The sequence below is a fragment of the Geotrypetes seraphini genome, chromosome 3, assembly GCF_902459505.1.
Source record: "Geotrypetes seraphini chromosome 3, aGeoSer1.1, whole genome shotgun sequence".
Taxonomy (NCBI): domain Eukaryota; kingdom Metazoa; phylum Chordata; class Amphibia; order Gymnophiona; family Dermophiidae; genus Geotrypetes; species Geotrypetes seraphini.
Genome location: NC_047086.1, coordinates 141,638,859 through 141,660,596, shown reverse-complemented (window position 1 = coordinate 141,660,596; position 21,738 = coordinate 141,638,859). Strand labels below are relative to the sequence as shown.

Below are 21,738 nucleotides of genomic sequence, written 5' to 3'. Positions count from 1 at the left end.
GATACTAGAGCAGGATACAAGAGGCCAAATTTGGTGCCAGTATCTTTTAAATCTTGTCAGTTGTAGAAATTGTTTTCTACGAGCATTGGTGGATGTTGCAAGATCAGGAACAAATAAGTTTCTTTCCTTGATATAGCAGTTGTTGATGGTCTTTACCTGTGGTTAGAGTTTTAAAGCATGTTGAAATCAGTGACCAGAGATCTAGATTTCTGGTTTGCAGAGATTTGAGAAGGCACGCAGTGTGCACGCGCTGTTACAAAAGGAGCGTCAAGTTTCAGGTCTAGTAATGAAGGAATAATTTTAGCCAGAAAGGAAATGGTGTCAGGAAGGCCTAGAATTCTGATATTGTTCTGGCAACTTCTGTTGGAAAGATCTTCTAATTCTCTTTTTTCAAGAAGAGAATATCTTGATCATGTTGTTCAATTATAACAAATTTAGTGGAATGTTCTTTAGTTTGCTCTTCAAGTGCATCTAGACCAGGGTTCTCAAAGTCCCTCCTTGAGGGCCACAATCCATAGAAATATAGAAACAGATGGCAGATAAGGGCCACGGCCCATCTAGTCTGCTCACCCCAATGACCCTCTCCTACCTTTCTATGTGATTAGATCCCATGTGTCTATCCCATTTGGCCTTAAAATCAGGCACGCTGCTGGCCTCAATAACCTGAAGTGGAAGACTATTCCAGCGATCAACCACCCTTTCAGTGAAAAAGAATTTCCTGGTGTCCCCGTGCAGTTTCCCGCCCCTGATTTTCCACGGATGCTCCCTTGTTGCCGCGGGACCCTTGAAAAAGAAGATATCTTCTTCCACCTCGATGTGGCCCGTGAGATACTTGAATGTCTCGATCATGTCACCCCTCTCTCTGCGTTCCTCGAGTGAGTACAGCTGCAACTTATCCAGCCGTTCCTCGTACGGGAGATCCTCGAGTCCCGAGACCATCTGGGTGGCCATTCTCTGGACCGATTCCAGTCTCAGCACATCCTTACGGTAATGCGGCCTCCAGAATTGCACACAGTATTTCAGGTGGGGCCTCACCATGGATCTATACAATGGCATAATGACTTCAGGCTTACGGCTGACGAAACTCCTGCGTATGCAACCTATGATTTGCCTTGCCTTGGATGAGGCTTGCTCCACTTGATTGGCAGTCTTCATGTTCTCACTGACGATCACCCCTAAGTCTCGTTCTGCTTCAGTTCTTGTTAGGATCTCGCCATTAAGGGTGCAAGTCTTGCATGGATTTTGGCTGCCCAGGTGTATGACTTTGCATTTTTTGGCATTGAAGCTGAGTTGCCAGGATCTAGACCAGCGCTTCAGTAGGAGTAGGTCTTGCATCATGTTGTCAGACATTGAATTTATGTCTGTTGTGCTTTTGCCCACTACATTGCTTAGTTTGGCGTCATCGGCGAATAATGTTATTTTACCTTGCAGCCCTTCTGCCAAGTCTCTTATAAAGATGTTAAATAGGATCGGGCCCAGGACCGAGCCCTGCGGCACTCCACTGATTACCTCCGTCATTTCGGAGGGGGTGCCGTTCACCACTACCCTCTGAAGCCTACCTCCAAGCCAGTTCCCAACCCATTTCGTCAATGTGAAGCCTACCTCCAAGCCAGTTCCCAACCCATTTTGTCCAGTCGGGTTTTCAGGATTTCCCCAATGAATATGCATTGAAAGCAGTGCATGCACATAGATCACATGCATATTCATTGGGGAAATCCTGAAAACCCAACTGGATTGCGGCCCTCAAGGAGGGACTTTGAGACCCCTGATCTAGACGATTTTGAGCATCGGTAAACTGCACATTCAATGTCTCGATTTCAGAGCTAATCAATTTAGATTCTTCAAATTGTTCTTGCATAATAGTTTTGAAAGCACGCATTTCAGAGATTAAGAAATCAATTGCAGATTCTATCAATCATTTTTGGCGACATTTTTTCTGGTGTGCTCGGATCATGTTTAGGGCATTTGCCACTCGGATTAGAGGCAGCCAAAGAATCTGACTTACTAGATTTAGATAGTGACATCTGCAAAGTTAAGGTATATAATAGTTATTTTCCGATTGAGGAAAGCTTCGGCAATGAGCTGATTTTCTATGTTAAAAAGCAGTTTGTGCAGAGCACTCACAATCTGCGTCCATCTGACAAGCTCACCAAGCCACGCTCCTAACCTATTGTATTTTGTGTGTCTAAATGCTTTGAAAATGAGCCTCTATATCAACTGCTCACCTTGATCTTGTTATAATTTTTTTTGAAGAGGTAAAGCCAAGACTTCCCTTTGCTAAACCCAGGTTGACTCGTTCCCATTATGGTCACCAATTTTGTTTTTTTTAATATAACTTCTACCATTTTGCCCAGCACCAACATCAGGCTCATTGGTCTATATTTTTCTAGATCACTGGAGCTCTTTTTTTTTAAATGATGCAACATTAACCACCCTCCAGTCTAGAGGTACTCCAATTTAGATTACTAGTATCATGTTAGTAATTTTATGCTTGGATTCCTTCAGAACTGTGAGATGAATAGCATCTGGTCCTAGAGATTCATTTAGCTTTAATTTGCCAATATCTTTGATTTTCAAGTTAATTTTTCCAGCTCCTTCAATGTAATGATGTAACAGATATGATTCTCTTACCAGTTGTCAGGATCTGAACCTTCCATGGATGTTTGAATAGAAGCTTCTGGTAGAGCCGCCACATTCCAGCCATGGTTCTTAAGAGGAATGGAAAAACACAATTGGTACTAGTATATGAATGAATAGCAGCTCCACAGAAACAGACATGTATTACACAGACATACTGATTCTTCCCTGGAAATTCAGGAACAGCCACAAAGCTTGGAGGCAACTCAACCAATACAAAGATGGATGTACAAATGAATTCCCTAAAAACGTGAAATGCACTAAGAATCTACTGCTTTTCAGAACAATACATCAAATAGGATGAAAAATGGTCAGGCTATTTTAACATGGGGGACGAAGTGAAAGGAGATTTGTAATTACCATTTTTAGTCTAATGACAACTTAGTGTACGTACATAAATTGAAAAAAAAAACCAAAAACCACACAAATTATAGAAAATTTACTAAAATCAAGCAACAATGAGAAGGAAAGAAATGAGATTTATGTGTAAAATAAGGAGAAATTAGATCTTACCTAATTTTCTTTCATGAAGTCCCTTAGACCAATCCAGACATATAGGTATATGCTCATCTGCTAACAGATGAAGACTGAGAACCACGAGCATTATGACATCATTTTAGAAGTATCCTGTGCAAGTTCTCAGCCAGCCAGCATTTCCTTAAACTAATAATCAAACATCATTTTTTTGCAGATGACCTTCATGATTTCTTTTTCCACTGATCTAGTTCAGCCTGATATTTCCATACCTTTATGAGAGTTATCAGCTTTATCCTCTTGGCTGGATACTCTTTATCTAAAGCTTAATACTCTAAAGCAGGGGTGTTCAACCTTTTGGCTTCCCTGGGCCGCATTGGAACAAAAAAATTTGTCTGGGGCCGCACATACACCAACGCTAGCTGATGAGCTAAAAAAAGATAAGAGCAGGTCCCAAATTTGCAATCACTAATATAGAAGATATACGTATCTAATAATAGACCTTCATTAAAGGGACACTGTGGAGAGGAACCCAAAAAAGCAGTAATACCCTGACTGAGCGATCCTCCATGTGCGCCACTAACTGCGCAAGCCTGGTTCTCCCATTCACTTCTATTAAAGCTATGGTAAGCCTCTTCAGAGGCGAGCCTCAGAGTGGAGACGCTAAACAGTTGTTGGCAGCGAATGTGGAGGATTGCTCAGTCAGGGTAAGTACACTTCTCCCTCCGTATTCATGGTTTCTCTTATTTGAGATTTTTCGGCCGCTGACTCTGCCCCCTCCCAAAAAAAAAAAAAAACAACAAACACATCACTAAAATTTTTCCTTTTACTGTACAGTACCAATAAAAAAGTTTCACTTACCATTACCGTAACTCTCAAAATCGCTGCTTCCATGCTTTCTCCCACAAATTCGCTTTCCCTAATGTGCACTGATTAAAACCCTGCTTCCCAGCATCCCTAGAGAGAAAAGCTTCTTCCCAGCATGCATGAAATCGCTGCTTGCTATTATTTTTACTTTTTTTATTTTTAAAGTAATGTATCCTTTAAAAACAGATATAACTTCGTACATAACTGAGGTGCAAGCCAATTGGCAATTTCATGTTATTAAAAATTACCTTTCCTTCTCAGACTGCAGCCATCCAAAATGTGGAAAAATCAACCACCCATCTTCCTGTCTCTTTCAGTCTGTACATCTGTTATGCCTATGGCTGGTGGCCATTTGTATATGAATCATGTCTGCTTCAATTCTTGTTCTAGCCCTCTGTATCTGTTCCAACTGTCAAACTTGTTACGGGCATCTCCTGAATCTGTTTCATGTCTGTTTTCAACTTTGTTACTTGAGTTCGAGCAGGTGTGTGTGTGTGTGTGTGTGACTTTGAATCCAGCTGCAGCCAAGGGAAGCCCGTGGACTGTACTGACCCATCAATCGAAAGGGTTCCCGATTGGGAGGGACAGAAAACAGACATGGTGATGTTTTTATTTATATATATATATATATATATATATATAGGCATTGGAGCTAAGATGTTATAATTCCATGTATATATCTAACAAGAGTGTGCAATAGTAACACCCATAGAAAGCATCAGAGAAATGATATTTATTGCATAAACATCAAATACAGAAAACACATGGTGATGTTTATATCTATCTATCTGTTTTCTGTATGCTGTATTTGATGTTTATGCAATAAAATGTTTATGCAATAAAATATCATATTTCTCTGATGCTTTCTTTGGATGTTATTGCACACCCTTGTTAGATAGATTAATGGCATTATAACATCTTAAGCTCCAATGCCAAAAAATTGACTTGCTGCTTTTGGCTTTCTTGAACTGGGAAGTTTTTAATTACACTACTGTGTTGAGTGGGTCCTCACTTGCCTCATATCAATTGTAGTAGGGGTTCCAAAAATCAGATTTAGTCACTTCCATGGCCCTCCCTAGCTCAGTCATAATTTATTAAGATTTGAAGAGGGTGTAAGAGCTGAGTTTGGAGAGCCTTGGTGAACCTAACACTCAATTATGTACAAAAAAGCCATTTATAATTTTTAAAAAAGTCTTCTGCAGCCAATTGTGATTTGTGATGGGGCAGTTCTACAGGTGAGGGGTCGATTTTTTTCAGTGAGATTAAGATTTTTTATTTTTTTTTTACAAATTTGTAAATAGCAGCAGCCTATGAGATATTCAATAATGCTAGAGCCATCATCATGTTGACCCTCAGCATTTTAATGAATCTCATTGAAGAAAACCCCCCTCCCAAAAAAACAAACCTACCCCTCACCTGTAGAGCTGCCCCATCACAAATCACAATCAGTTGAAGGATATTTTTATTTTTTATTATAAATGACATTTTTTGCACTTTATTGGGTGTTAGGTTCACCAAGGCTCTCCAAATTCAGCTCTCACACCCTCTTCAAATCAAATTATCCTGGCCTAAGTACTAGGATGCACACCAGAGGCCACACACCACAGGCCGCACATGCGTAGTACAGGCACTCCCTGGGTTAAGAATGGGTTCAATTTTTTTAAACTGTTCTTAAGTTTAATTTGTATGTTAACTTGGATCCTAGCATTCTTCCCACCTTCTCCACCTCTTGCATCCTTTTCCATCCATCCCACTGTTAATCTCCACCACCACAACTAACATTATCCTCTCTCATCTTTCTCTTCCCCTTGCATCTCTACCTCACTCCTCTCCCACCACCATGTCCAATAATTCTCTCTCCCTCCCTATGCCCAACAATTCTCCTCTTTCTTCATCTCTCCATGTGCACACACTCTTTTTCTGACACCCAATTCCTCCTTTCTATTCCCTCCCTCACCATCTCTTTCCCTCCCCTCTGCTATCCTATGGCTCATGCTCCCCTCCCTCCCTCCCTTCATTCTGTGTCCCAAGTTCATGCCCCTTCCCTCCTTCCTTCCATCATTTGTCCAAAGTTTGTGCTCCCTCCCTCTTGAGTCGGGAGAAACCAGGATCACCGGCCCCCCCATGCTCTGCTATTTGACGCAAACAGATGCCCTATCATGGGCCATGGAGGAAAAGCATAAAGACCCTCCTGGGCCAGGGCTGCATCAGACTGTCCATGCCATTGCTACCAGCCTCTCGACAATTATAAAACCGACTAGCCTTCTTGTTCACTGCGCTCGCCATGAGATCTAACACTGGGACCCCCATCCATCAGTGCACTTGAACGCTCTCTTGGAGAGAGACCACTCTCCGGGGTCCAGTGTCGGATGACTGAGAAAGTCTACCTGAACGTTGTCCAAACTTGCTATGTGAGTTGTGGACACCACTACCAGGTGTTTTACCGTCCAGCAAAAGAGCAACTGAGTCTCCACACTCAGGGAGGGACTCTTCGTGCCCCCCTGATGATTGACATAAGCCACCACCGTGGCATTGTCCAAGAACACTCTGACAGCTCTATGACGGAGACGACCCTGGAAATGCAGGAGGGCCAGTTGAATTGCCCTCAGTTCCAGGCAATTGATCAACCACTTGTGCTCTAAGGGAGCCCACCGGCCCTACACCAGGACAAAGACTGCACCCCAGCCAGAGAGACTCACGTCCGTTGACAGTCACCCAATCCAAAATCCGGAGCAGAAGGCCTCTGGCCAGCGATATGGGACACAACCACCGCTCGATGCCGATGCAAGCAATGGGTCCCATTGTGGATTCCATCGGGACAACAGAGCCTCCTGCAAAAGATGTAGTCAGGCTCTAGCCCACGGAACTACAAATCGATAGTCAACACCATGAGCCCCAGGACCTGAAGATACTGCCAGGCCGTCTGGGTCGGCATGGCCAGAAGGTTTCTGATGACTTTCCGAATCTTCTCCTGACAGGACATGGGGAGGAAAACTGTTCTGTCCTGTGTGAAAGCATATGCCCAGGTACTCCAAATCCTAGTTAGGCTCCAAGTGATTCTTCCAAAAGGTTATCACCCAGCCCAAATGCTGCATCAAGTGAACCACCTGCTACACCGCCTGGATCCCCTCGGCCAGAGAGGGGGCCCTGATCAGCCAGTTGTCCAGATACGGATGGACCAGGACACCTAGAAAATGGAGATGCATTGTCACTACCACCATCACCTTGGTGAAAGTCCTGAAAGTCTGAAGTGAAGAGCCACAAATTGAAAGTGCTGCTCCAGGACGTGAAACAGCAGAAACTTCCGGTGCACTGGAAAAGCAATGTTACTTACCGTAACAGTTGTTATCCAGGGACAGCAGGCAGCTATTCTCACTAGTGGGTGATGTCATCCGACAGAGCCCCGATACGGACATCTTGCAAGCATGTCTTGCTTGAAGAAACTCAGAAGTTTCGAGATGCCCGCACCGCGCATGCGCCAGTGCCTTCCCGCCCGATGTACCGGGCATGTCTCCTCAGTTCAGGTAGCTAGCCTGAGAAGCCAACCCAGGGGAGGTGGGTGGGACGTGAGAATAGCTGCCTGCTGTCCCTGGATAACAACTGTTACGGTAAGTAACATTGCTTTATCCCAGGACAAGCAGGCAGGTATTCTCACTAGTGGGTGACCTCCAAGCTAACCCCAATGGGATGGTGGGAGAGTTGGCAACTTAAGAGAACAAATTTTGTAATACAGTTTGGCCAAACTGTCCATCCCGTCTGGAGAAAGTATCCAGACAATAATGAGAGGTGAATGTATGAACCGAGGACCAAGTGGCAGCCTTACAAATCTCCTCAATCGGTGTCGATCTGAGGAAGGCTACAGAGGCTGCCATTGCTCTGACCTTGTGGGCTGTGACCTTACAGGGAAGGGATAATCCAGCCTGGGCATAGCAGGAAGAGATACAAGCCGCCATCCAGTTAGAGATGGTGCGCTTCGATACAGGTCGTCCCAACTTGTTTGGATCAAAGGAGACGAAAAGTTGAGGTGCAGTCCTGTGGGGCTTTGTGCGATCCAAGTAGAAAGCCAGAGCACGTTTACAGTCCAGAGTGTGCAAAGCAGATTCCCCAGGATGAGAATGAGGCTTTGGAAAAAACACTGGAAGCACGATGGATTGATTGATGTGAAATTCAGAGACCACTTTAGGTAAGAATTTTGGATGAGTACGGAGAACCACCTTGTCATGATGGAATACAGTGAAGGGTGGATCTGCCACTAGGGCCTGAAGCTCACTGACTCGGCGGGCTGACGTGAGGGCCACCAGGAAAACCACCTTCCAGGTGAGATACTTAAGAGGAGCCGTTTTGAGAGGTTCAAACGGAGGCTTCATAAGATGAGACAGGACAACATTGAGATCCCAAACCACAGGAGGAGGTTTGATAGGAGGATTGACATGAAAAAGTCCTTTCATAAATTTGGAAACCACAGGATGAGCAGACAAAGGTTTCCCCTTTAGAGGCTGATGGAAAGCCGCAATAGCACTCAGGTGGACTCGTATAGAGGTAGACTTGAGACCAGACTGGGACAGGTGTAGAAGATAGTCCAATACAGACGATAGAGAAGCTTTCTGAGGTTCTGTAGCATTGGAAATACACCAGGTCGAGAATCTCGTCCATTTTTGGGAATAGCATTGTCGAGTAGCAGGCTTCCTGGAAGCCTCCAAGACCTCCCTCACAGCTTGAGAGAACTGGTGAGGGATCATGTTGAAAGGAACCAGGCTGTCAGGTGGAGAGACTGCAGGCTGGGATGAAGCAGTGAACCTTGATGTTGAGTAAGCAGTGAAGGAAACACTGGAAGAAGTATTGGCTCCCTGCTGCTGAGTTGAAGTAGAAGGGAGAACCAAGGTTGTCTGGGCCACCGAGGAGCAATCAGGATCATGGTGGCATGGTCTGATCTTAACTTGACCAGAGTCTTCTGAATGAGAGGAAAGGGAGGAAACGCATAAAGGAAGCGATTCCCCCACTCCAGTAGAAAGGCGTCTGCTTCGAGGCGGAGAGGAGTGTAGATCCTGGAGCAAAACTGAGGCAGTTTGAAGTTGTGGGGCGCTGCAAAGAGGTCTATCTGAGGCGTTCCCCACTGAGCGAAGATCTGATGAAGGGGTTTGGAATGGAGCTTCCATTCGTGAGGTTGGAGAAGACGACTCAATTTGTCTGCCAAGACGTTGTCCTTCCCCTGAATGTAGACAGCTCTGAGGAAGGTGTTGTGGCGAACCGCCCAATCCCAGACTCGAAGAGCTTCCTGACAAAGAGGGGCCGAGCCCGTGCCCCCTTGTTTGTTGACATAATACATGGCGACCTGATTGTCTGTGCGAATAAGGACCACCATGTCGTGAAGCAGATGCTGAAAAGCTTGGAGAGCATTGAAGATGGCCCTGAGCTCCAGAAGATTGATTTGATGGCGTCGTTCTGTAGTGGTCCAGAACCCCTGAGTTCGTAGGCCATCCAGGTGGGCCCCCCAGGCATAGTTCGATGAATCGGTCGTGAGAACTTTCTGATGGGGAAGAGAGTGAAACAGCAAACCTCTGGAGAGATTCGAAGAGGTCATCCACCAGAGAAGAGACTGCCGTAGAGCAGGAGTGACGACAATGTGACGGGACAACGGGTCGGACACCTGAGTCCACTGAGATGCCAGGGTCCATTGAGGAATTCTGAGATGTAGTCTGGCAAAAGGCGTCACATGAACTGTAGAGGCCATGTGGCCCAAGAGGACCATCATGTGTCTCGCCGAAATGGACGGGCGAGAAGACACCGACTGGCAGAGTAGAAGGAGAGCATCCATGTGTTGAGGAGGAAGGAATGCTCGAAGTTGAATGGTATCCAGAACAGCCCCGATAAAGGGGAGAGACTGAGTGGGCTGAAGATGTGATTTGGGGAAGTTGATCTCGAAGCCCAGACTCTGCAGAAAAGAAATTGTGGTCAAGGTCGCCGAAATGACCTCTGGAGCCGACGGTGCCTTGATGAGCCAGTCGTCGAGGTATGGAAATACCTGGAGACCCATGTTCCGGAGTGCAGCGGCCACCACCACCAGACACTTTGTGAAGACTCTGGGAGACGAGGAAAGGCCGAATGGAAGCACTCGATACTGCAGATGTAGATGTCCCACCCGAAATCTGAGAAACTTGCGGGAGGCCGGATGTATCGGGATGTGAGTGTAGGCCTCCTTGAGATCCAGAGAGCATAACCAATCGTTCTGCTCGAGTAGGGGGTAGAGAGAGGCAAGGGTCAGCATGCGGAACCGCTCCTTGACCAAAAACTTGTTGAGGACCCGAAGGTCCAAAATGGGACGCAGATCGCCCGTCTTCTTCGGAACCAAGAAATACCGGGAGTAGAACCCCCGGTTTTGCTGATCTACTGGCACCGGCTCTACGGCTCGAAGCCGAAGCAGAGCCTGCGCCTCCTGTAGAAGAAGAGCGGTCTGCATCGAGTTGGAAGGATACTCTCTTGGCGGGTGGTCCGGGGGGACCCGTTGGAAATGAAGAGAGTATCCCTCTCTTACGATGGTAAGGACCCAAAGGTCCGAGGTGATCGACTCCCATTGATGATAAAAATGGTGGAGTCGACCCCCGATGGGAAAAACAAGGGAAGACAGAACGTCGGTTATGCTCCCTGGAAGAGAGTCAAAAGGGCTGAGTGGCCTTGGGTGCAGCCGGCATCTGAGGCTTCTGCTGAGACTTCTGTGGAGGCTGCCTCTTTGCAGGCTGTCTCGCTAGGGGAGCCTGTCTTGGTTGATAACGCCTCTGGTAGATTTGAGGCGGTCTAGATGGACGAGACTGTTGAGGCTTAGGCTTAGGACGCAGAATGGATTGAAAAGACTTCTCGTGGTCCGAAAGCTTTTTAGTGACAGTCTCGATAGACTCATCGAACAGATCCGCTCCCGCACAAGGCACATTAGCCAATCTGTCTTGGAGGTTCGGATCCATATCAATAGTGCGAAGCCAGGCCAGGCGACGCATGGCGACTGAGCAGGCCGCAGCACGTGCCGAGAGCTCGAAGGCATCGTAGGAGGATTGCATCAGCTGCAGCCGCAACTGGGACAGGGTTGCCACCACCTCCTCAAACTGGAAACGAGCTTCAGCATCGATGAAAGGGACGAACTTGCGGAGGACCGGCAAGAAGAAATCCAAATAGGAAGAGAAGAAAAAATTGTAATTGAGCACTCGAGTCGCCATCATCGAATTTTGGTAAACTCGTCTACCAAACTTGTCCATCGTTCTCCCCTCCCTGCCCGGAGGCACAGAAGCATAGACCTGGGAAGGGTGAGAACGCTTGAGAGAAGACTCGACCAGAAGAGACTGATGAGAAAGTTGAGCTCCCTCAAACCCCTTGTGGTGAACGATGCGGTATCGAGCATCCAGCTTACTGGGAACCGCAGGGATAGAATACGGTGTTTCAAAACAGCGCATGAAAGTCTGGTCCAGCAATTTATGCAAAGGAAGCCGAAGAGTCTCCGCCGGAGGGTGAGGCAAATGCATCGTATCCAAATACTCTTTAGAATATTTAGATCCAGTATCCAAAGTCACATCTAAGTCATCCGCCATCTGTCGGAGAAAAGATGAGAAAGACAATTGGTCCGCCAAGGCCGGCCGCCGAGACGGACTAGACGAAGTGGAAGCCTCCGGGTCTAGGGAGAGCTGAGACCGGCATGGAGAATAAGAGGTAGATGGTTCCTCATACTCTGGTCCCTCCGGTTGGGAAACATCGGACGATGAGTATCCCAAACGTTGCATCTTTTTCTGTGGGGACACTTCCGAATGACGTGAGGAGTGTCGAGATGAGTGACGAGAACGATGCCCCTCCCGGTGCCGGGATGGGGAGCGAGAACTTCTGTGCATCGCACGATCCCCCGAAGCCTCTAAGGAATGGATGGGGCTCGAAGCGGTGGATCGCAGAGGTGGCAAGGACGCGGACTCACGCAGCGCCACCCAAGTCTGGTATGGAGTGCGGAAGAACTCTTCCTGCGATGCAGTATGCCCAGGACTCCGAATATCAGGGACCGTCCCAGCGCCCTGTTGCCGTGGAGGAGTAATGGGCTCTAAAGGTGGCATATCAGGAAGGGAAGCCCTCCTGGAGGCATCCGCCGCCCTCCGCCGATCCCCCTCGTCGAGCAGCGAGATCGAACGGCGAGGGGGAGGGGGCGGACCGCCCTCAGGGACCGGTGCTCGGACTTCACCCTGAATGTTGGCGATAAGCCGGGGTCCCATAGTTTGCATAAGCTCGACAAATTGAGCTTCCAGCAGGGATCGAAGCGAAGCCGATATGGAGGGATCCGCACCGAAAGGGGGTCCTCCTGCACGGTCTTTGCGCTCCTTCGCAGCCAAGTGCTTCTGCTTAGTAGCTTTGGGCACCTTGATGACCACGGGAGGGACAGTGGAAGGCGGTACCTGAACCGAAGAGACAGAGGCAGGCGCCGCAGCGGAACTGGAAGCCGCAGCCGGTGTAAACGATGCTGGCTTCACGATGCTGGATGCGGAAGTCGTCGATGCAGGTTTCGAGCGGACCGGCGAAACCTCAGCAGATGTAGAAGCAGACAGATCCTTGGCAGTCTCCATCTTGAACATCGACTCCCAAAGTAAGCAACGCCGCTTGAACGAGCGCGCAGTGAGCGTGGAACAAGGCCTGCACGATTTCGGAACGTGGTCCGGACCAAGACACTGGAGGCAGCGTCGATGCGGGTCCGTCAACGAAATCGCACGCTGGCACTTGCTGCACTTTTTAAAACCGGTGATTGGCCGTGACATAGGCCGGAAAATCGACGCTGCAATGTCGAAAGAGGTAGGCCGCAGCCACGAGGCCGGGCCGGCCGAACCGCCGGAAGAAATAATTTTGAACTTTTTTTTTTTTTAATAAAGTAAAGTAAAGTGAATTCAAAGAAATAAACCAAAACGCGGGTAAAGAAGGCAAAGAAAAACTGAAATTCAGTCAGCGCAGATTGAAGATAACTTCTCAGCTCCGCGGAAAGAAAAGAACTGAGGAGACACGCCCGGTACATCGGGCGGGAAGGCACTGGCGCATGCGCGGTGCGGGCATCTCGAAACTTCTGAGTTTCTTCAAGCAAGACATGCTTGCAAGATGTCCGTATCGGGGCTCTGTCGGATGACATCACCCACTAGTGAGAATACCTGCCTGCTTGTCCTGGGATAAGATGGGGATATGGAAATATGCCTCCGTGAGGTCCAGGGAGGCCAGAAACTTCCCCGGCGCCACTGAAGCAATAATGGAACACATCGTCTTCAAGCAGAAGCGGGGCTATCTGCTTTGAGATCTCGTATCGGTCTCCAATCTTCGGAGATTTTCTTTGGAACGGTGAAGTATATTGAATATCTCTCTGAGCCCAAATGGCCTGTACCTGAAGCGCTTTCTCAGGGTGGCCTGCAAGGGAATCCAGAAAGTATTCAGAGAAAGAACAGAAAAACTCCAATTTGAGCCCATTGTGGAGTACCTCCAAGACCCAGCAGTCAGACATGATGGGTCTTCCATTCTGCCAGGAAGGCCAATAGCCACCCCCTGATGCGCAGGAGAAAGGCCAGGGGCCTGGCGGCAAAACCATTTCTTAGACATCCAGCAACTCTCCCTATTTGAGGAATGCTGATGGCCAAACCCCCCAAAAACGTGGCCTGGAAGAAGGGTACCTCTGCCCTAAGGAGGGAGTACTGGAGTACTGGTGAGGATGTCTAAATGGATGAAAATTAGAACGCCCCGAACTCCTGGCAGGATGGGACTCTATTCCTGGGCAAAACCTCGGGTTTCTGATCTTGTACACTCGCCATAAGGTCATCCAGACCCTAGCTGAACAACTTGCTCAAGGTGGCCTTAGAGGAGGAGTCCCCAGAACACTGCTTGATCCACAGTATCCTCCAGGCGGACACCGAATAAGCACCCAGGAGATGAGAAAGTCCAACTCACGCAACACCACAGTGTCAGGGTCATGGCATAGTTTGGAGTCACAAATCCGAACAATGAAGGACGAGGCTGTCGCTACCTTGACACCACCTGATGCCAAATCAAAGAGGCGTTTAAGGATAAAATCCACATGCCTGACCTATATATTTTTCAGGACCACCCCTCCGTCAGCAGGGAGGGAAGAATGCTTGGTGACCTGAGCCATAGCTGAATCTACCTTTAGAGAAGCAAAGCACTTGGTAAAACCAACCGCCATGGGGTAAAGCCTCACCATGGCCTGAGTGCATTTCAAAAGGACCCTCTCGGTTACCCCAAATCTCTGACAGGATACAAACCACATCGGGATTATCAGGAAAGGAGGCAGTTAGTGGCCTCTGATCACTCATGAGAGCATTCCACCTGGAGTGGCTGAACCGGCTGCAGCTTTAATTCCTGTGGAGATTCTGTAATGAGGTCCTCAAGATGAGTGGGATTGAAAAACCTACTTATTGTGGGATCGTCATCCAGGACCCGGAACCCACACAGATCCTGATCCCGGAGCTCCGCCAGATTCACCACACCTGTGGATGCAACCAAACCTCCCTGTGAAAGCAGAAGGATTGAGAGAGTGCCTGACGCAATCGCAGGCGTCACCTTTTTCAGCTCTGGGGTCCCTGCCGGGGAACAAAGCAAAGGACCCGGGTCCAGCAGAGGTGTAGTTCCCATGGACGGCCCAGACATCTGTGGGGTGACCATAGACATGGACTTCTTAACCAAGTATGCTTGATAGAGCATACTCACAAAATCAGGGGGGAAGTTCTCCTGTGGCAAAAGCCACCCTGTGTGACTCAGACTTAGAGTGCTTGGAAGACTTATGAGGCTTTTCTCCAGAACCGCACTTGTGTTTTGTTGATAAGTCACCAGCGCTTTCCCGAGAGCCCCTGGACGTGATTTTTGTGGAAATTGGGGCAGAAGGCTCAAACAAGGTCTTCCTGGAGATGGAAGGCACTGCACCCATGTAAACTTCGCCCCCCTCATGGGCCGTAGTGCATGTAGAACACGGCTGCGCATCCAACAGCCATCTGCCACAAACAAGGCATGAATCTGTCCCTTACCATCCTGGGGAGGCCATCTATGAAGTTCGGAGCAAAAAATGAAACTCCTAACTAGAAAATATATAGTTTTATCCAAATCGGGAAAAATCCAAGATGGCTGCCATGAGTGCCAATTTTGTACTAAAATAGCCCATGAAAAGGAACAAGGATCCCTAAAAAATAGCGATTTTGGAATTTTAGAGGTGGGGAGGGGTAGGGCATGCAGGGAAACCACCCAAAAACACCTTTTTAAGAACCCCCAAAATCACTAAAACAGGCTGTCAGTCTGTTACTCTCTGTTCCAAGTGCTGTCTAAGAGAAACTGCAGGCAATGCTGGAAATAGCATGTAAGGAGATCTAAAGTTTAAGGAAGCTGGAAAGCTGGATTTCAAATCTTCTGACTTCCCCACCAGCCCGACCACCACAGCCGATAACCTCTGCTACCCTCGGATATGTCACACAACCACCTGGTGGAAGCAAGCAGTCCAGCTTGAATCCCTGTTGTGCCTGCATGAAACCGCTCAGCCAGTACTATATCCACTAGCGGACAAACCTGGGATGAGCTAGATCCCGATCTGACTTGCAGGCTGTCCAGGGGACTTACTGCAGAGCAGGGAACCCCCCAGAAGCCAACGTTCTCCAACAGTCTGCGATCTTCCAACACAAGGATGTCCCCACAGGAAACCTCCACAGCACAAGGGCAAAACTGCAAAGGAAAATACTGAAAACTACCAAAAGAAACACGATCAGAAGAGATAAGTTCCTACAGGCTGGCTTGTAGGAAGACAAGACTGGTGTCCAAGGGGCATGCTCCAGGTTATGCTATCAGAGGGAGGAGTTAAGACTTCAATCATCTGAGGTTTCCTACCAGGTGCCTAGTCCCGGAATAAAGGGGGATTGTACAAGAAGCCTCAATCTAACATGACTGTTTTTCCTTGAAAATAAGATGTCATCAGCAACGCGGCAGAGGAACACCCGGGCATGAGAAAACCGCGATGAGGCCTGTGCTTCCGATGATGTGGTTTGTTATAAAGGTACTGTATTCCGATCTCGTGATCAGGGTTCGGATGGGTGGGAGAGATGGAAGAGTCGCGGGGGGAGCACTGCTGCCGCCGGCAACTAGGGCTTATTTTCGGGGGTAGGGCTTATATTAAGACCTACTCCGAAAATCATGCTAGGGCTTATTTTCAAGGTAGATCTTATTTTCAGGAAAACACGGTATTAATTATTTCTATAGTGCTACCAGACGCACGCAGCGCTGTACAGATTCAAAGAGTAAGAAAACAGTCCCTGCTCAAAAGCTTACAATCTAAACAGGCAAGACAGAAACAGGATGTCATGGATACAATTAAGGGGAACGGTTAATCAGCTGGCTGGGTTGGAGGGCAGAGGAGTAGGGTTAAGGATTGAAAGCTATATCAAAAAGGTGTGTTTTCAGTCTACTTTTAAACAAGGGAAGGGGCTTGACGGACAAACTTGGGTAATTTATTCCAGGCATAGGGGCAGCTAGATGAAAGGAATGAAGTCTGGAACTGGCAGTGGAGGAGAAGGGTAGCGTTAAGAGTGATTTATCTGAGGAACAAGTTCTCTGGGAGGAGTATGATGAGAGAGAAGAGATAGAGGGGCAGCAGAATGAGCACACTTGTAGGTCAGCAGTAAGATCTCAAACTGTATGCGATAGCAGATAGGGAGCCAGTGAAGTGACTTAAGGAGAGGGGTGATATGAACGTAGCGAGGTTGGTAGAAGATGAGTCATGCAGCAGAGTTTTGCACAGATTACAAGGGGGAAAGGTGTCACTGAGGGATACCAGTTAGGAGTAGATTGCAGTAATCTAAGCAAGAGGTTACGAGAGCTTGGACAAGAGTCCGTGTAGTGTGCTCGGAGAGGAAGGGGCGAATGTTGGTGATATTGAAGAGATAGAAGCGACAGGTCTTAGCAGCTTGTTGGATATACGTAGAAAATGAGGTCAGAATTGAAGATGACTCCAAGGTTGTGAACAGAGGAGACTGGAACAATGACAAGTGTTATTTACAGAGATGGAAAAAGGAGGAGGAGCAGAGGGTTTAGGAGGAAAAGGAAGTAGCTCAGTTTTGGACATATTTACTTTCAGATGACAGTAGGACATCTAGGCAGCAATGTCAGCCAAACAAGCAAAGACTTTTTCTTGGATTTTAGGTGAAATTTCAGGTGTAGAAGTAGAGCTGGGATTCATCAGCATAAAGGTGATACTGGAAGCCATGGGAGGAGATCAGGGCACCGAGAGATGAGGTGTAGAGAGAGAAGAGAAGAGCTCCTAAGACAGAACCCTGGAGTACACCAACCGCTAGCAGGGTAGCAGCAGAAGAGGACCCACCAAAACATACACTAAAGATGCATTGGGAAAGGTAGAAGGCAAACCATGAGAGGACAGAATCACGGAATCCAAACGAGGACAGCATATCTAGGAGAAAGCTGTGATTTACAGTATCAAAGGCAGCAGACAGGTCAAGAAAGATAAGGGTAGAGTAAAGGCCCTTAGATCTGGTCATGAACAAGTCACTGCAGACCTTAGTGAGGACAGTCTCTGTGGAGTGTTGGGGGCGAAAACCAGATTGTAGAGGCACGAGAATCTGTCGAGTTGAAAGGAAGTCCAGGCAGCGACTGAAAATAGCACGCTCGAGTATCTTGGATAGAACAGAAGAAGGGAGACAGGGCGATAGTTGGACGGGCATGAGGGATCCAGCGAGGGTTTTCCGAGAAGCGGCTTAACCACCATATGTTTGAAAGCAGAAGGACAGTTGTAGTGGAAAGAGATAGATTGAGAATATGGCATATGGGAGGGATAATAGTATGTGAGACAGGGGTCGAGTAGAGGGGTGGGAATAGGATCTGAGGGGCATATATTAGGCTTTTCTGAAGACAGAAGTTGTGCAGTTTCTTCCTTTGTGATTACAGAGAAGAAAGAAAAGGCAGCAGTAGTTGACGGAGGGACAAGCGGATGGGGTCAGACAGGAGAAGCTTCCTGAGCTGTTTGGATAAAGGGGAAGTGTGAGGCTGAAGTTCAGGATGGTAGGTAGGGGAAAAGGATGCGACTTTGTAGTGAACTCAAGCGCGATCTTGCAGACCTTGCCATGGAAGTAATCAGCCATAATCTGGGGAAAGAGAGAAAGAGGGGTCGGAAGTCCCCCACGCTTTGAGGAGGGAGTTAAGCGTGGCAAAGTGATGACGAGGGTTGGAAGAAAGGGAGTTGCTTGACCCATGTAAGTGCAGAATTAAAGAAGGTCATCATAAATTTAAAGTGAAGTTAGCACTTGTGCGAGATTTGAGACATCTACCTTCCTAGCTCCTCCAAACACCATAAATAATCAATCTGGCCACTAAAACTATTTGGTTCTTTTAAGATAACACAAAAATTACTTTACATCCAACCAATGTAGATATCTTGCATCCTTATCACCTGAAATCTCTTGAAACACCAGAACACAAATTAAATATGGAAATGATTAATGTGAAACATGACTCTACCTTAAGAAGGGAGGAAAGAACTTGTTGAATTCCATAAAATAACCAGAAGAGTTCTTAAGAAGCATCCCTAGATAATCATGGGAAACCATTTCCATGTCATTCTTTAAGGAGAGAGGGAAGAATCAGAGTATGAATGGGCACAACCACTGATCCTCAAAAGCCTTGCATTGAAGAATGCTGATGTAGAAGGACTGAGGTTAAGATAGACATGGGATTGTTTCCCGCGGTTATCCACAGGGATGGAACGGAGATGAATTTTGTCATCATGTCATTCTCTAAAGGTAACCACTGTAATTGAAATGAGACAAAAGGGTGATAGCTGGAAAACTTTGTATACCAATGCCCGTAGTATGGGAAATAAAATTCCAGATCTAGGGGCTCTTATAGTAGAAGCTGAATTGGATTTTGTGGTCACAGAAAACCATGATTGGGATGTAGTTATACCTGGCTATAATCTATTCAGGAGAGATAGGGTAGGTAAAACGGGTGGAGTGGCGTTATATGTGTGAAGGAGTCAAGGATTCTCCCTCACGAGTGATATTGTTATGTTGGTGGGCAGTAGAGGGTGCTGGCCAGTTAGTAGGTAAACTACAGGGTCCAGAATGCATTGAGCTCTGTAGTTCAAAATTCAATCCTCATCCAGTAGGTGATGCTGAACTACAGGGTCCAAGATGCATTGAGCTTTGAAGTTCAGCGCTCAACCCTCATCCAGCAGGCGGTGCTGAACTGCGTGAACAGGCTATCCTGCTGAGTCATGGAGTGAAACCCAGGCAGTAAGAGCTTCATATGCCCAGTCTGGGATTCATTCTGAGAGGTCCCTGTGAGAGGTACCTAGGAGAGGGTGCCTGTGGGAAGGTGAGAGCCTCCACAAAAAGACTTCTCTGAGCAGAGAAGGCTCAGAAACCATGGGTTAAGTTGAACCCCAGGGGAAGCTAAGAAGACTGGGAAAGATTATTTGGAAGAGCTGGTATGGTGGATGGTGGTGTGCTTTGCTGGATGAGAAGCCTGCTGAATTATTGGAAGCTTGGACAGTAAAGGTGCTGGCTAAGGTAAGCCAATTATTATTTGGTTGAGGCTGTGTACTGAAGAGTAACACTGCTTTGAAAGGAACAGCTAATATCTGGTGTGGCTGAGGAAATCCACACAGGTTTTGAAATTTCTAAGAGCTAATTAACTGATTAAGCACGGAATGGGAATTGATACTATTTATAATAATAATAATAATAATAATAATAACTTTATTCTTAATAATAACTTTATTTTGTATACCGCCATACCCAGAGAGTTCTAGGCGGTTCACAGCAATTAATAATGTTACAAAAGAAGATACCATTGGGAATTAACATTTTTTGGAATGAACATGTCATTTAAGTTGACAAGAATTAACATTTTTTGGGGTGTACAGGTCAATGAAGTTGACAGAGTATCCAATGGAGTACAATAGGAAAATACAAGAGTGTACAATAGGAGGGAAAAAAACCAGTCAGTGAAGTTAGTTGGTTTGGAGGGTACATTAGGGGGGGAAGATGGAGGTTTCATGTGTATTGAAGGGAGTAGAAGGAGTGAGTGGGAGAGTTAGGGATTCTGTCTATGGAATAAGTGAGTTTTGAGTTTTTTTCTGAAGTCCAGGTAAGTGGGGGCATCAAGTATAATTTGGGCAAGCCATGAGTTTAGTTTGGCCGCCTGGAAGGAGAAGGTTTTGTCGACGAATCGTTTAAGTTGACATAGTTTTAGGGAGGGGAAGGCGAATAGATGAATTCTGCGAGAGTTCTTATTATTGTGATCTAATTTAAAGTGGGGGATGAGGTAGTTTGGGGATAGACCAAACACCGTTTTGTAGCTGAGGCATGCGAACTTGAATAGTACTCTGGATTCAAATGGTAGCCAGTGCAGTTTATGGTAGTAAGGGGTGATATGTTCCCATTTGTTTAGGCCATATATAAGGCGGACGGCCGTGTTCTGAATCAGTTTTAGTCTCCTGGTGGTTTTCTTCATGGAGCCTAGTTAAATGATGTTGCAATAATCGAGGATGCTGAGAATGGAGGATAGTACTAACAGTCGGAATGAGTTGTCATCAAAGTATTTTTTTATGGTGCGGAGTTTCCAGAGCGCCGAGAAGCATTTCCTGACGGTAAGATCGGTGTGCTTCTCAAGGGAAAGGTGTTTGTCTAGGGTGACTCCTAGTATTTTTAGGGTTTGTTCTAGGGGGAAGTCCGATCCATTCACTTGAATTGAGGTATCTTTGATTTTATCGTTGGGAGAGGCCAGGAAGAATTTAGTTTTGTCAGGGTTTAGTTTTAATCTATAGGATAGCATCCAGAGTTCTATCTGCCTGAGTAAGTGTGATATAGAGTTAAGCAGCTCTAGGGTGAAACTGGTTAGTGGGATGATTATTGTGATATCGTCTGCATAAATGAAGAATTTGAGCATGAAGCTGTGCAGGAGGTTTCCCAGGGAGACGAGATATATGTTGAATAGGATGGGGGAAAGTGGTGAGCCCTGGGGAACACCACAAGAATTGTCCCAACTGTGAGAGAAAGAGTCGTTCTTGATCACTCTATAAGATCTGTTTTTTAGAAACCCGTTGAACCAGCTAAGAACCTGTCCGGAGATGCCGATGTGCGCAAGGGAGTTTAGGAGAGTGGTGTGGTCGACTAGGTCGAAAGCACTGCTTAGGTCAAGTTGCAAGATTAGGGCGCTGGAACCCTGGCTGAAGAGTGAGTGCAGATAGTTGAGTAGAGAGGCTATGATGGTTTCGGTGCTATGGCCAGAGCGAAAGCCTGATTGGTTGTCGTGTAAGATGTCGAATTTGTCCAGGTATGTGGTGAGTTCAGCATTTACTGCCCCTTCGGTTATTTTGGTGACTAGCGGGATGCTGGCGATAGGTCTGTAATTAGATGGGATGTTGGGAGGTTCTTTTGAGTTTTTTATAATTGGAGTTATCAAGATGTGGCCTTGCTCTGCTGGGAAGTTTCCGGCGGATAGTAGAGCGTTGACCCATGTCAGCATGTTGGCTTTGAAGTGGATTGGGGCAGTTTTCATGACATTTGGGGGGCACGTATCCAGTCTGCAGTAGGAGTTATTGTATTTGTTGTAGTATTTGTTAAAGGATTGCCAGTCTATGGCTGTGAAATGGTTCCAACTTAGGTCGGTTCTGGACCCTAGATCACAGTTGGATGTGTTTGTGTCATTGAGGATAGGAAAGTACTCGTGGGGATTGGCAGGGGGCGTTATAGATGATCTTAA

At 46.9% G+C, this 21,738-nt stretch overlaps 1 protein-coding gene across 4 annotated transcripts in view; it reads right to left on the bottom strand.

The window, feature by feature from the left end:
* Positions 1-21,738, bottom strand: part of MPV17 (mitochondrial inner membrane protein MPV17) — a 153,881-nt gene that overhangs the window by 115,915 nt on the left and 16,228 nt on the right. For 3 of the 4 annotated variants that reach the window (XR_004538655.1, XR_004538656.1, XM_033935798.1), the window contains exon 3: positions 2,632-2,708. Coding sequence is in view for 1 of the 4 variants with exons in the window: in XM_033935798.1 (XP_033791689.1) it covers positions 2,632-2,704 (73 nt within the window). In the remaining 3 variants the exon portion in view is untranslated. Of the gene's footprint in view, positions 1-2,631; positions 2,709-15,540; positions 15,694-21,738 lie in introns of all 4 variants that reach the window. The other variant, XR_004538657.1, reaches the window with a different exon arrangement.